The 12,643-nt window shown below is 42.0% G+C and overlaps 1 protein-coding gene across 2 annotated transcripts in view; it reads right to left on the bottom strand.

Annotated features, from left to right (window-relative positions):
• The window catches only part of Itpr2 (inositol 1,4,5-trisphosphate receptor type 2), a 384,041-nt gene that overhangs the window by 69,618 nt on the left and 301,780 nt on the right, over positions 1-12,643 (bottom strand). For both annotated transcript variants that reach the window (XM_028757612.1, XM_028757613.1), the window contains exons 47-49: positions 12,435-12,627; positions 9,750-9,875; positions 2,270-2,445 (exon numbers count right to left, since the gene is read on the bottom strand). In XM_028757612.1, coding sequence (XP_028613445.1) covers positions 2,270-2,445; positions 9,750-9,875; positions 12,435-12,627 — 495 coding nt within the window. The remainder of the gene's footprint in view (positions 1-2,269; positions 2,446-9,749; positions 9,876-12,434; positions 12,628-12,643) is intronic.

The raw sequence follows: 12,643 nt of genomic DNA, 5'->3' as shown, positions 1-12,643 counted from the left end.
ATGCTGAGTCAGCCTCAGAGCAAATCCATCTAAAGGTGCCTCCTGGCTCTGTAATTTTTGTCCCTTTTCACTGTTTTATGTGGTCACAGAAATTGACCACTGCCTTGTGTTGGTGTTTCTGATTTTCCTTTGGTCTCATTAAGGATTGTGTCCCTGATCAGAATATCTAAGTTGTTACAATGGGAAAACATGACCTGTTTTTTTCAAGAATACATTGTAAAGTGCTGATGTATTGAAAGGTAAAACCAAACGCACTGTCTCTAACAGTATCACCACGTTTTCATCAACCATGGGTATCAACCCTTTCACTGAAAAATAAGATGATTTAATTCCATGATCTCCATGCCAGTGGTGTTACAACTTAGGCGGGATAAAATCTTAAGGTCACTATAGAAAGCAAAATTTACAGGCAGTCAAATATCACCCTGGAAATCTTCTGAACTGCCAGCAGGACAGTATAGTAAACACAGGCAGTGTGAGCAGCACCATTCATGACATTAAACTCAGCCTTGGAGAAGATTCATATTTTGACAACTCTATGCCAGAAATAGTGACATCCATATTGAACAAAACATTGTGTGTGCATCTCAAAGATAGAATGTGAAATGAAAAGTTTCAGTTCAGAATATGTAACGGGGCTTGTGTGTTTAGTGACTGCATCACAGGACTCAGCCCTACAAATTAACAGTGGCATGCAGTCACCCATAAAACTGCAGATACACAGCTAAGAACACACACCATTCTGCTAAGCACTGTGGTGACTGTTAATGGCCTGGTTCCCTTAAAAAAAAAATCCTCATTTGCTTTTCCTCTGTGCAAAGTAGATGGAACAAATTCTAGCATTTCCATATTAAAATAACTGTGAGAAAGGCTAGAACCATTAAGTGGATCAGAGTTTCCCAGACATTATTAGAAAGGGGGGAAATACCAGAGGCAGTAATCCTTTAGATTCTGTTAAAAGATATTTCATGTGGACTTGGGGTATGGCTTGGTGGTAGAGCATTTGCTTCGTATATTGCCCAGAATTCAGTTCCTAGCACCAGAAAAAAACTCTTTGCTTATATTTACTGTATTCTTCTTTCTTACAAAGAATCTTAGCTGCAAAGATAAATGGAGTAGATAAAGAAGATACACCATCCATATAATGAATCAGAAACCTCTTTAACCAACAGGAGGTGCTAAATCTGTTTTAATGAGGTTTGCAAATGTTCAATGATGTGAGCAAATATTAAGCACTCGAGTTTGACACAATGACCCCTGTAGTTCTCAGAATGATAATTTATATCAACATTAGCTAAAGTTATCACACTGTGCATGAGAAGAAAACTGTGTAAGATGTGTGTTGCAACACTCAGAATCACTGAGACACATGTGATGGGAAAATCTAAATCTAGACATATTTCAGGCTCTGCAAATGAATTAAATTTTACCATAATAAACTAAGAATCCCATAAATACTAAGGTCTTTCCTCTATTATGATCTTTTCCTGTAAGACTTTTCATATTTGCTTAACACCGAGGGACAGTGTCTAAAGACAAGTTACTATGAGATCCAAGATGTAGACACATCATGGTAGCAACATTTTCCGATTAATTAGTGATGTGCATATCAGATATTCAGATACAGCATATGATAGACATTATCACCAGTGTATAGTAGTAACTGATCTTTTCTGGATCTTCCACACCAAGATTTTCAACTAACAGCAGCAGCCAGATGAGGGTAGACCAGTTGTCCAAACTATACTTTCACTCATAAGAGGGATGTAATTGGAGATTGGCTGCTTCCTGTTATGACCAAACTATTAAGCTAATGGGTTTTTTTGTTGTTGTTGTTTTTCTAGTCTAATATCTATTCTTTTAGAAGTCACAGCCTCACCTATTATATATTGCAAGTATCTGTATACAAATTAAATTATTAATATATTAAGACTTAAGGTATAAAAATAAGATTCATGTTCTTATTTGAATTTTCCTCTGTCACAAGTAAAAATAAACCAAGATACTTGTGTAATGAATTTATGTGAAAAGGGAAAATAGATAGTAATTTACTAAATTGATCTTTTTAATCTATGTGATATCAAATACAATTATAAACATAAACTTGTTCTTTCTCTATAAATTAAAGCATTCACAAATGATACCCTTGCTGATATAGATTCACAGTGAACTAGAATTCACTGCATACACAAGAATAAAAGCACACAGACTATATTTACACTTAGTGTGTCTGAATTTCATAAGCTACAAAGCTAAACAGTGTACTTACATTGGCAGCACCAAGAAGTATTAGCGTCGGCCCCAGACCGATGGTGTATATTGATCTGAGCATGACAGACACAAGGAATGGCCGGATGCCCACAGGCTTGGAGAAGAAGAAAAGCATAGATGTGCAGATTGCCACTGCTACCCAAAGGAGGGCTGAGAACAGCGGGGACAACGTACCTGGAAAATGTAGATGGGTTACTTGTCACCAAGAACACAGAGAAAACACAGAAATCTTGGCTTCTGTGCTTCATGTGTAGACAAAGCAACAGTGCACTGGATCTCAGGCCAACCCACTCCACGTTCTACCCCAAGGAAACACTTTAGAATACATTATACCTCCCTCCACTTCCAGAAGATTTGTGAGGTGGTTTCAGGCTACACAAATATTTATTAGTTAATATTCTTTGCATCAGGTCTGAGAACTTTCTCTCCTGTGGGAGCAATTTGTGAGATGTTCTTGATAGATGTGCTTCACTGGGGAACCTCAAGTCGAAGGTCATAGTTAATGGTCACGGAAAATCAAGGATCATGCTTCATTCCCTCATTGTTTCCCTAGTTCTGTTAGTATCAAATTGTCATGCTACAGATTCCTTGAAAGAATCCAGATTGGGACAGCAAGATGGCTCAGCAGGAGCAGGTACTTGCCACCAAGCTTAATGACTTGAGTTTGATTACCAGAAACCACTCAGCAGAGGAAGAGGCCCAACTCCTACAGGTTTGTCTGATGTCCACACACAGACATACATGTACACAGTAAATAGATTAAAAAACAAAAAAGCTATCTCCTTAGAGGTCTGCCAGAGTCTGACATCTACAGAGGCAGATACTCGAAGCTAACCATTGAATTGATCATGGGGTCCCCAATGGAGGAATTAGAGAGGAGAGTGAAGGAGCTGAAGGGGTTTGCAGCCCCATGGGGAGAACAACAATACCAACCAACCAGAGCTCCCAGGGTCTAAACCACCAGCCTGGGAGCACATAGGGAGGGACCCATGGCTCCAGCTGTATATTGTAGGGGAGGATGGCCTTGTTGGGCATAGGTGGGAGAGGAGGTCCTTGGTCTCATGAAGACTGAATGCCCCAGTGTAGGAGAATTAAAGGGCAGGGAGGTGGGAGTGGGGAGGTGGGTTGGGGGCACATCCTCATAGAAGTAGGAGGAAGGGGGATGGGATAGGGGGTTTCTGGGTTGGGAGCGGAAATGGGGAAAGGGGATAACATCTGAAATGTAAATAAAATATACAAGAAAAACCTTAAATGTAAAGAAACTCCAATTTGTAGAACACTTAGATTCTATAGAGATATGTTTTAAGTGTTAAAACACATGTAAACACACCTACATGAATATTTCAGTGTTAAAACATGTATACATATCTACATATAAGTAAGCTTCATGTGTTAAAACACACACATGTCTACATATGCGAGAGTATACTTGAACACTGACTCAAATTTCAAACATATGTTAGTCTATTTAATCATCAGGAAATAAAAGTTTTTATGGAGCTGGGCAGAGAGAGAAGCCAGGAAAGTTCTTGCCTCATGAGTATTCGAATCTGATCCCCTACACCCCAGTGATAAAGATGATAATGTTTGAATCCAGCTGCTATGTAAGCAGAGACAGGAAGATTCCTGGGGCTTGTGGCTAGTCAGCCTAGCTGATTGGGTGAATCCCAAGTCACTGAGGGACCTTGTCTCAAAATGCAAGGTGAATGATGTCATGAGAAAGAACACTGAGCCTGACCTCTTGCTTCTGTATGTGTGCACACACACACATATATATTCATGTACCTATATACAAAATCATGTACACACACATACATGCAGGTATACATATGCATACACACACACATGCATGCACAGAGGCAAAAGAAAAGTTTCCAATCATTTTTAAATGAATTATATGATTAACCATGTTCCTTAGAAATTCCTCACAAATGAGGTTTTAAAAAAGTCTTCCCTTTAAAAAGAAATACAATACTATGACATGGGGCGTTGACCCCCTTCCAAGAGTGGCTGGGGTGTGCTGCATCTGCAGAAGTAACTTCAGGCACCATGTTATGTTATTGGCTTGACTGGTGGTACCAGGACCTCAAATTCGTGTCTACAGGATGACATGGGCAGGAGGAAAGCACCAAGCTGGAGATTTCTCCACAAATTCCTGTGCCAAACACTCCTCGATGATGCCCACTCTGTCCCCCACATCTATTTTTACCATAACACTGACTTCTGACACAAACACATCGAGGACTTTCATAAATAAAGCTTTGGGGTTAGCACCAAAACCCTGAACGACCCGTACATATCCTTTGATGAATTTTGTATTCATTGAAGACCAATGCATCTAAAAGTTACAAAGATTCTGTCAGACAGTTGTAACTACACAAAACAATCCCGGCTCTGTAGCAATGGTATTTATTGTGTTTTAGGTATGATCTGAGTGTTTTCCCAAAGGCTCTGGACCTTGAGCAATACTCCAGAGGCAACAGAATCTTTAAGATGTGGTACATACAGCAGGGAACTCAGAGTGCAGACTGCATATTTGGAAGGAGTTGATGTTGGCACAGCAGGCACCAGACACCCCCTTGAGAGCATGTTGCAAAGTGTGGCTCCCCTGCCCACATAATCCCCTACAAAGCCGCACCCCTTTCTACTTCTCCATCAACTTGTGATATAACCAAGGGAGATCCCCACCTGGAGGGAAGAGACAGGGTCACCTCATCATGGACTTCCCATCTCCAAAGCATGGAACTAAATAGACATTTGCCTCCTGAAATACCCAGTGTCGGGTATTGTGTTACAGCGACATTTTTGTTATCATGACAGCTTCAAATAAACAGGGCTTAAAAGAAGGTTGGTTGTGTGGCTATAGACATGGCTCAGTAGTTAAGAGCACTTGCTGATAGCTCTTCCAGAGGACCCTGGTCCAATTCCCAGCAATCCCATGGTGTCTCACAACTGTTTGTAACTCTAGCCCTAGGGGATCCAATACCCTCTTCTAGCCTCCTCCTCGGGCACCAGGTATGCACATAGAGTATAGACATGAAAGCAGGCAAAACACATGCACACATAAATAAGCAAACAAACAAACTGTAAATGATTTTTAAAAGATTGGAAAGAGGAAGCTCGTCTTTCTCCTCATCAAAATAGGTTTCTTATATTTGACACGGGTTTATAGGTTCTCTACCTAGCAAAAGCAAGCCATCTGCCTAGACTCGTCAGCTCTCCAAGGGTCATACAGAGAGAGTGCCTTTAACATTCCAGTGTTTGTGGTGACTCTCAGATCTCCATTAAAACACAAAGTCTACAAGTGTGTTGGGTAGCTCTACCCTGTCACAGTGTGTTTTGCAACAGTCATTCAATACTTGTTTATCAAGTAGACAAAATATGCTCTGGGACTTCATAGTGAGCAAGCAGCTGAATATTTATTAACCCCCAGGCTGTGCAGCTATACCTGGCTTTCCACATGAGTTCGGGGCATCCAAACTCAGGTCCTCATGCATGTACAACAGAAACTCTGCTGACTGGGACATTTCCTCAGCTCCTACCTTTGTTTGTTTTTTTTATAATGTTGATTTTATTTATGTGCATTCTCTGTGTGTGTGCATGAGCACAGATGCACTCGAAAGCATGCATCCGTGTGTGTGTGTGTGTGTGTGTGTGTGTGTGTGCAGATGGCCACAGAGGCTAGAAGAGGATGTTGCTGGATCTCTTGGGTGGAGTTACAAATATTTGAGTACCACCCTACATGATGCTAAGCCCCAAACTCTGCTCAGATAAGACACAACTATAGTATCCCCAGCTTTGCTTTTAAGTCTTCATTAAAATTGCCAACACCTTCAGGGAACATTGTCAATGGTCTGCCCATCATGTAACTTGTCAGACCAATTCATAAAGTCTGGTATGGTATTCTAGAAGGTCAAGGTCTGGCACAAATGCTCATTCTGTGTATTGTTACTGGCACCTGGGGATTTAGCCACCCCTTTACTCTGCCCCAGGTAGTGTGTGCAGCTTGCTGGGGGGTTCCTGTATAAGAAGGTGCAGTCATGCATCTAAACTCAATGTTTTATCCATTTGTACAAGTAACTCACTGTCCAGCACAGGACCTTGCACATAGGTTACTGTTAAGTACATCTGTGCAGAATGAGAAAATAAGGTGAACAGTTATTTATTTAATGTAATTAACTGATGATGAAGTTTGTGGCTGTCTGTCAGCCATCAGGTTAGTTTCAACCTGAGAGTCATGCTTTGGGGAAACAAACAAACAAACAAACAACACAACCTCTCTAACAACAACAACAACAACAGCAACAGCAACAACAGCAACAACCTCTCTGACACTCTAGAAACAGGTGCTAGCATTTTTCAAACCCAGTCTCAGTGGAGTGTGCTGACTCGTGCACAATCCGAACACATGGCAAGCTGAAGCAGGAGGACTGCTGTGAGTTCAAGGCCAGCCTGAGCTACAAAGTGAATTCTAGGCCAACCCGGGTTACTCAGTGAGACCCTGTCTCTCGAACAAACAAAGAACTGTAATAAAAACCAAAAGCAATATAAAGCACTAAAGCCAATCCTTAGCCATCAGGTGGGAATCTTTTTTCTTAATGTTTTGCATAGTTCTATTAACTTCCCATAAGAAGCATATTTTATATTTAGTGGGAAGATGTCTTTAGAAATTCCTCTATACTTTCTAAGATCTTAGAAGTAAGAAGTTGGTCCTTTATAAAACAAAATTCAGACAGTCAGATTGGACTTCAATTCTACTCATCTTAGAACTCAGCTGGGCCTTCATGATGATTTGTCTATGGCTTCCTGTCCAGCATGGCTGCTTCTTACTCTCAACTGTCCCCAACCCCCTGCTTCCTGTGCAGGCTCATTAGACTCCTGCTTCCTATACCCGGGTCCAGAGAAAGTCAACATCCACCCACAATTCCACTGGTGGTCCTTGGTCTTGTGCCTTTCTCATTTCTTGGTCCTTTAACTTGACCCTGAGATCTTTGAGGTAAAACAGCTGTACTAATCTTAGCATCTCACAGCCTAGCATGGTGCCGACTGCACAATGGTACCCATCAACACTTGTGAAACAGAGAGTTAGAATCACCCTGAAGAATCTTATTTTCCTCAGGAAAAAAAAAAAAAACTTGTGAGGAAGAATTACATTCAAAATGTGGGGAGAAAAACCTCCCTCTAGATTTAAAAATCATATTTATCTTGGGATAAAAAGTTCTGCACTGAGTACTCTGCCAGGACAGATCAGTTGGCATGGCTGGAGACAGCTCTAGCATCAACATATTCCACGTAAGCCTGGCAGTTAAAGATGCAGTAGAGGTGGATGGTACTTCTCAGGGTGATCGTCTGAGAGACATCATCTCCCCTGAATCACTGAGAACCATCATCCTGATTGAAGGATGTTGTTCTCTAACATGGTAACCCACATGTGAACAAGACAGTTGAGCATGAGATACTTCCAAGAGCATGGTTGACACCTCACTGTTCACTGTATCTAGAGGAAGATAAACAGCCTGTGCCTCTGCTGTCCCCTTGCCATGATGGCTCTGTGACTCTGAAGCAGACTGTAGTAGGGTCCAGGGTTAGACGGTATAGCCTTTGTTAACAGAGGTCTATCTGGCCTAAATTTGCTGGGTGCTTTCATGATTGCCTTCCCTGTGTATCACTCGTGATTGTTTAGTGGTTTCTCTGTTTTAGTTACTCCTTTCCCTGCTGTAGCTGCTTAATAATATCATTGGCAGACTCTTAAAGTGTGATGTTCTTGTACTTTTCTTCATATTCACCCCTTGTTTTTAGGCATCCACTGAGTACTATGACTGGCCAAATGGTGACATACAATTTCTATCACTCTTAAACTTTCTTAACTGGGACACTAGCAAAAAGAACGTTCTCTTTTCTCTATTCATACAGACCCTGGATTTGTTTTATTCTATGCTTTATAGTATATTACTGTTGATAATTACTTTTTTTCAAAAACTTTCTCAGATCAGTCTGCTGGGAGACCTTTCCAGTTGGAACCTATCACGTTGAATGCCCCCATCCTTCCAAGGCACTTATAGGAGAACTTTGATTGACATTCAGTCTGTCTTTAATTTCAAATTAAGCCTGAAGAACAGTTGCTCAGCCTGTTTGAAAAACTCCACCATCAAGAACTGTTACCAGTGAGCCAGGTTGCAAAAGAAGCTTAGTGTGTGTCCTAATTTTCTGTCTCTGTGTAGGTAGGCCTGTGCCGCAAACATGCTCCGCCAGATCCTCTGTACCAAGATCTCATCACCACAGAAGACCAGACCAAGGGGAAGACCAGAAAGGTGCTCCCACTTCTGCCCACATGATGGATGGATGTGTTCGTTGCTATTCTCCTGCTGTGCCTGCTCTACTGTCCACAATCCTCCATCTCTGCTGTGTGCTCCACAACAAAACAAATTCACCTTACAACAGCTCAAACTGCAGCTGAGAAGGCTTGGGTGCCCATCGGATCTGATGAAGAAACTGAAAAATGCTAAGTTGTTCTTGGGCTCCCATCTCTCCTCATTGCCTCCAGTTCATCTGAGCCTTGCTTACATACCTGTTGCTGTTATGGTACATCTCTCCTGTCTCCCTTAGGAGGCACTGACAGTATTTACCTTCTAACAACTTCTCTTGGTCCAACAGTCAGGAACTGCTCTACTGCTCTGCTGACAATAAATCAAAAAATCAACCCTATGTGCCCCAGGGCACTCCAAAGCTATTATTTGCTTATTTCTCTCATGTCTGCCTCCAATTCATTCTTCTACCCATTCCAAAGTTACTCTCCAGACTGTATCTCATACCTATAACAGGTTTTTTCCCAAGCAATTTGCTAAACCTAAACAAAATATTCAAAAACCCCAACCAATCCCTATGGGATTTCGTACTTCACTTCAAATTCCTGTCTTCCTTCTGTAAAAGCTCATGCACTACTAGATTAATGACCCCGGTTTCATAGTCAATACATTCCATCATCCATCATTACTGTCTATCTTAGGCTGTGTGTTCCTAAGGCTGAGATTATGAGTATTGTAAATGCACAGTATTATAGAATCAAAACGTGCATTTTGCAGGTATGTTTACTACAAAACCCCCAGACAAGACAGAAAGTAAGATGTAATTGTTACCATTTCATCAAAATGCCTGAGTGTAAGGCTCTCACTTATATAATTGAGATAACGCAGTATAGAGTATGCTTGATCACACTAATTATGTGGAACCAACACAATCACACCAGTAGTTAGTTATACCATTTATGAGACTTATGTAAAACAACATTTCTACTAGCCATGGTTTTCAGTCTACTCTACTTCCTACCTCTACACTCTCAATGAATACAGGGAAAATATTCAATGAGTACTAAGCTTCTTTTTTTTTTTGAAGCTCTCGAGACTTAAGGAATTCAGTTTGAGAATTTTTGTGATTTTTTTTTTCAGGCATCCATTCATTGCAGAAAGACAAGCACTTGCCTTCATCACCGTCATCCCCGAATGGGTAGAAGAGGGCCACAGCCAGGTTGATGAACACAGCCAAGTTGAAGGAGATGCTGCCCCAGAGGGAGATGTGCCTGGAGAACCAGAACAGGGCAGGGTTGTCTAGGAAGCAACAAGAACAGGGGTGAGAGTGACCAGTATATACCGCCATCAACACAGAAGCCCCAGCGAGCTAAGAGTGTGTGCAACGTGACTGTGACCAGTCACAGAAGTGCATCTGAAGAGACCGTGACTTACTTTAGAAAGCGTATTATAGGACCAGATGGGAAAGGCATTTTTCTTGGTTCCTTTTTTATCCTTCAAGAGCATCAGCAAAGGTGATTCTATAGTAAATCCCTTGAATCTGGACCATGCAAAGTCCACAGTAAAAGTCAGTAACTGGGAGAGGCTTGCTGAGAATTTCCAGAAAAGGAACTCACGCCTTCATCAGAAAGGAATTAATAAATGCATCTACCAGTGTTTAACGGAAACTCAGTTCTTTCCACTTCTAAATCACTGAGCAAATGTGAAATACGGAGGGGTTTGGAGAGGGGCTACACTATCAGCCTACTCTGGGAGCCGCATGGCTCCTCTGCGTCATGTGTATTATTCACCTTGTAATGTCTTGACATAGGATGAAATACTGGAAGGGATGGACATGGTGGGGCATGCTTATCGCCCCAGCATTTGGGAGGTGGAAGCAGAAGATCACTAGTTGAAAGTCAGCCTTAGCTAAATAGTGAGTTTGAAGCCAGCCTGGGAGACATGAAACCCTGTCTCAAACGAAACAGCCTACAAAGATGAAAATATTAGGGTTTGGGGCTGGAGAGACGGCTCAGCCGTTGAGGACATGTGCTGTTCTTGCAGAGGGCACAGCTAAGTTCCCAGAACCCACATCAAGTGTAACTCCAGATCCAGGGCGTATGACACACTCTTTTGGCCTCTGCAGGCACTATATAACATGTGCACAAGCCCACAACAAGCAAATGCACATACAAATATTTAAAAATCATAATTAAAAATTTAAAGACAAAATACAGAGTCAGTGGAGTGAGGTATATGAAAGGGAAAATCATGTACTTTTTGGATCTACTCTAAACCTCTGTGCGGGCCTCTGCTGATGAGGGAGTGTACCCCTCCTGAGTTCCTCTCGTTTTCCTCCCACAGTGGAAGAGGCTGTAATGGGAGTGGCATTCAGATGGACAGTCCCATGATTGATCATGAACTGTAGACATCTGTGCTGTTCCCACTCCTTTCTGTTTACACGCCCACAGAACCACTGAGATGATATCCTTGTGATTTACTGTATCTAAAATTTAAAATACCATGTCCACTGGGAATTATTTTAAGTTTTATTTTGGGTAAAAAAAATAAAATGAAATATTTGTCACAAAACACAAATCCTAGAGTTCTAGTGTGTTATTCGATTAATTTGAGTTTGTTATTCAGTTAATATAGATAAAAATTAATATTTTTCAAATATCTCAGCTAAAAAAATTCTAAATATTCCACATATATCATTAGATAACAAGTTCTTATGCCGAGTTTTATGTGGCAAAATTCTAAAGAACAAAAGGTGTCTTAGGAATCTAAACCTTCACGATGTCATCTCGTACCCAAAGGAGGCTTTGACCAGCTCCATTCACCAAGGGTCCCTCGGTAAAGAATTTAGAAAACTGAATTGTGAAGTCCAAGTCACACATGCCCGCCTGTCTGGGAAGGTCTCCAAAAGTTAAGAAGGACCTAACGCCAAGAGCTTCTCAATCCTGCCTCAAGGTTTGTCATCTAAGAAAACAACTTAAAATGACTTTTAAAAATTTAGGCCTATTTTATTTTAGGTGCGTGAGCGTTTGCTCACATAAATGTCTTGTGGGTCCTCTGTGCACTTGGTGCACCGGAGGGCAGAAGAGGGTGTCAGATGCCCAGAACCTGGGGTTATGGATGGCTACGAGCTGTTCTGAGGCACTGCATCTAGGCAGTCTCCCCAGTCTCATTAAAATGATTTAAAACTTTAAAATTAAAAAATATTCCAAACTCAGTGTTTGCAAGCACACTGGAGATCTATGTTCCAGGTGGAGCGGGCTACACAGTTATGGTTTTGATGATGATATCACAATGCTGGCTGTATGGTTGCAGGTGTTCAGAAATTTTATGCTTGCTAGACTTCGAGGGAGAAAGAGAGGGAAGAGGAGGAATGACTCCCAGAAAAACACTAAGCACTTGAGATGCATGGGTACCAGATGAATCTGAGGACAGACTGAGCGGTGAGATCCTGTCTAAACACACGGAGGACGCTGGGTGAGGGCTCTGGTGCAGACATTGCTCCATGCCATGTGCTGACTACTGAAGTCTCGGGGTCAACGCAGGACTTCACACCTGCACTCATCCAGGAGCGCAACAGCGCAGCTGCAGACTTGCAGCTTGGAACACGTTAGAAAGTGGGCTCCGCTGCAGCTGCGGGCCATCTGGTTAACTGGGAATGTCTGCGTCCACCAAGCTGCAGACGGTTTGGCTCCGGCGACAACAGGGACTTACTCTTCAGGATACAGGTGATTTCGGGGACGTTAAACTGACAAGAAATGCAACTAATTATTTAGATAAATTGGGCCACATGACCCTGGCGCCGCCCCCTGTCTCGGGCCACATGACCCTGCCCCGCCCCTCCCCAGGTCTCCCACTCACTTCTGATCTTCTTTTGCCACTTCATCTCGTTGTAGAGATCGTCCGTTTGCTGGAAGAAGTCGTTCACCTTGCTTCCTTGCTCATCCCTCTCCGTTGTGTTGAACACACGATACTTGGATTCCCGAGTGAGGAATTCACAGATATTGGGGACCGGGAAAACAATCTGCTCCATAGTCCGGTCGTGCCTCACAATCTGGAAACGATTGCAG

Source organism: Grammomys surdaster, unplaced genomic scaffold (assembly GCF_004785775.1).
Source record: "Grammomys surdaster isolate TR1022 unplaced genomic scaffold, NIH_TR_1.0 126176, whole genome shotgun sequence".
Classification (NCBI taxonomy): domain Eukaryota; kingdom Metazoa; phylum Chordata; class Mammalia; order Rodentia; family Muridae; genus Grammomys; species Grammomys surdaster.
Note: the sequence above shows the minus strand (reverse complement) of the source record. Positions and strands in the feature narration are given on the sequence as shown.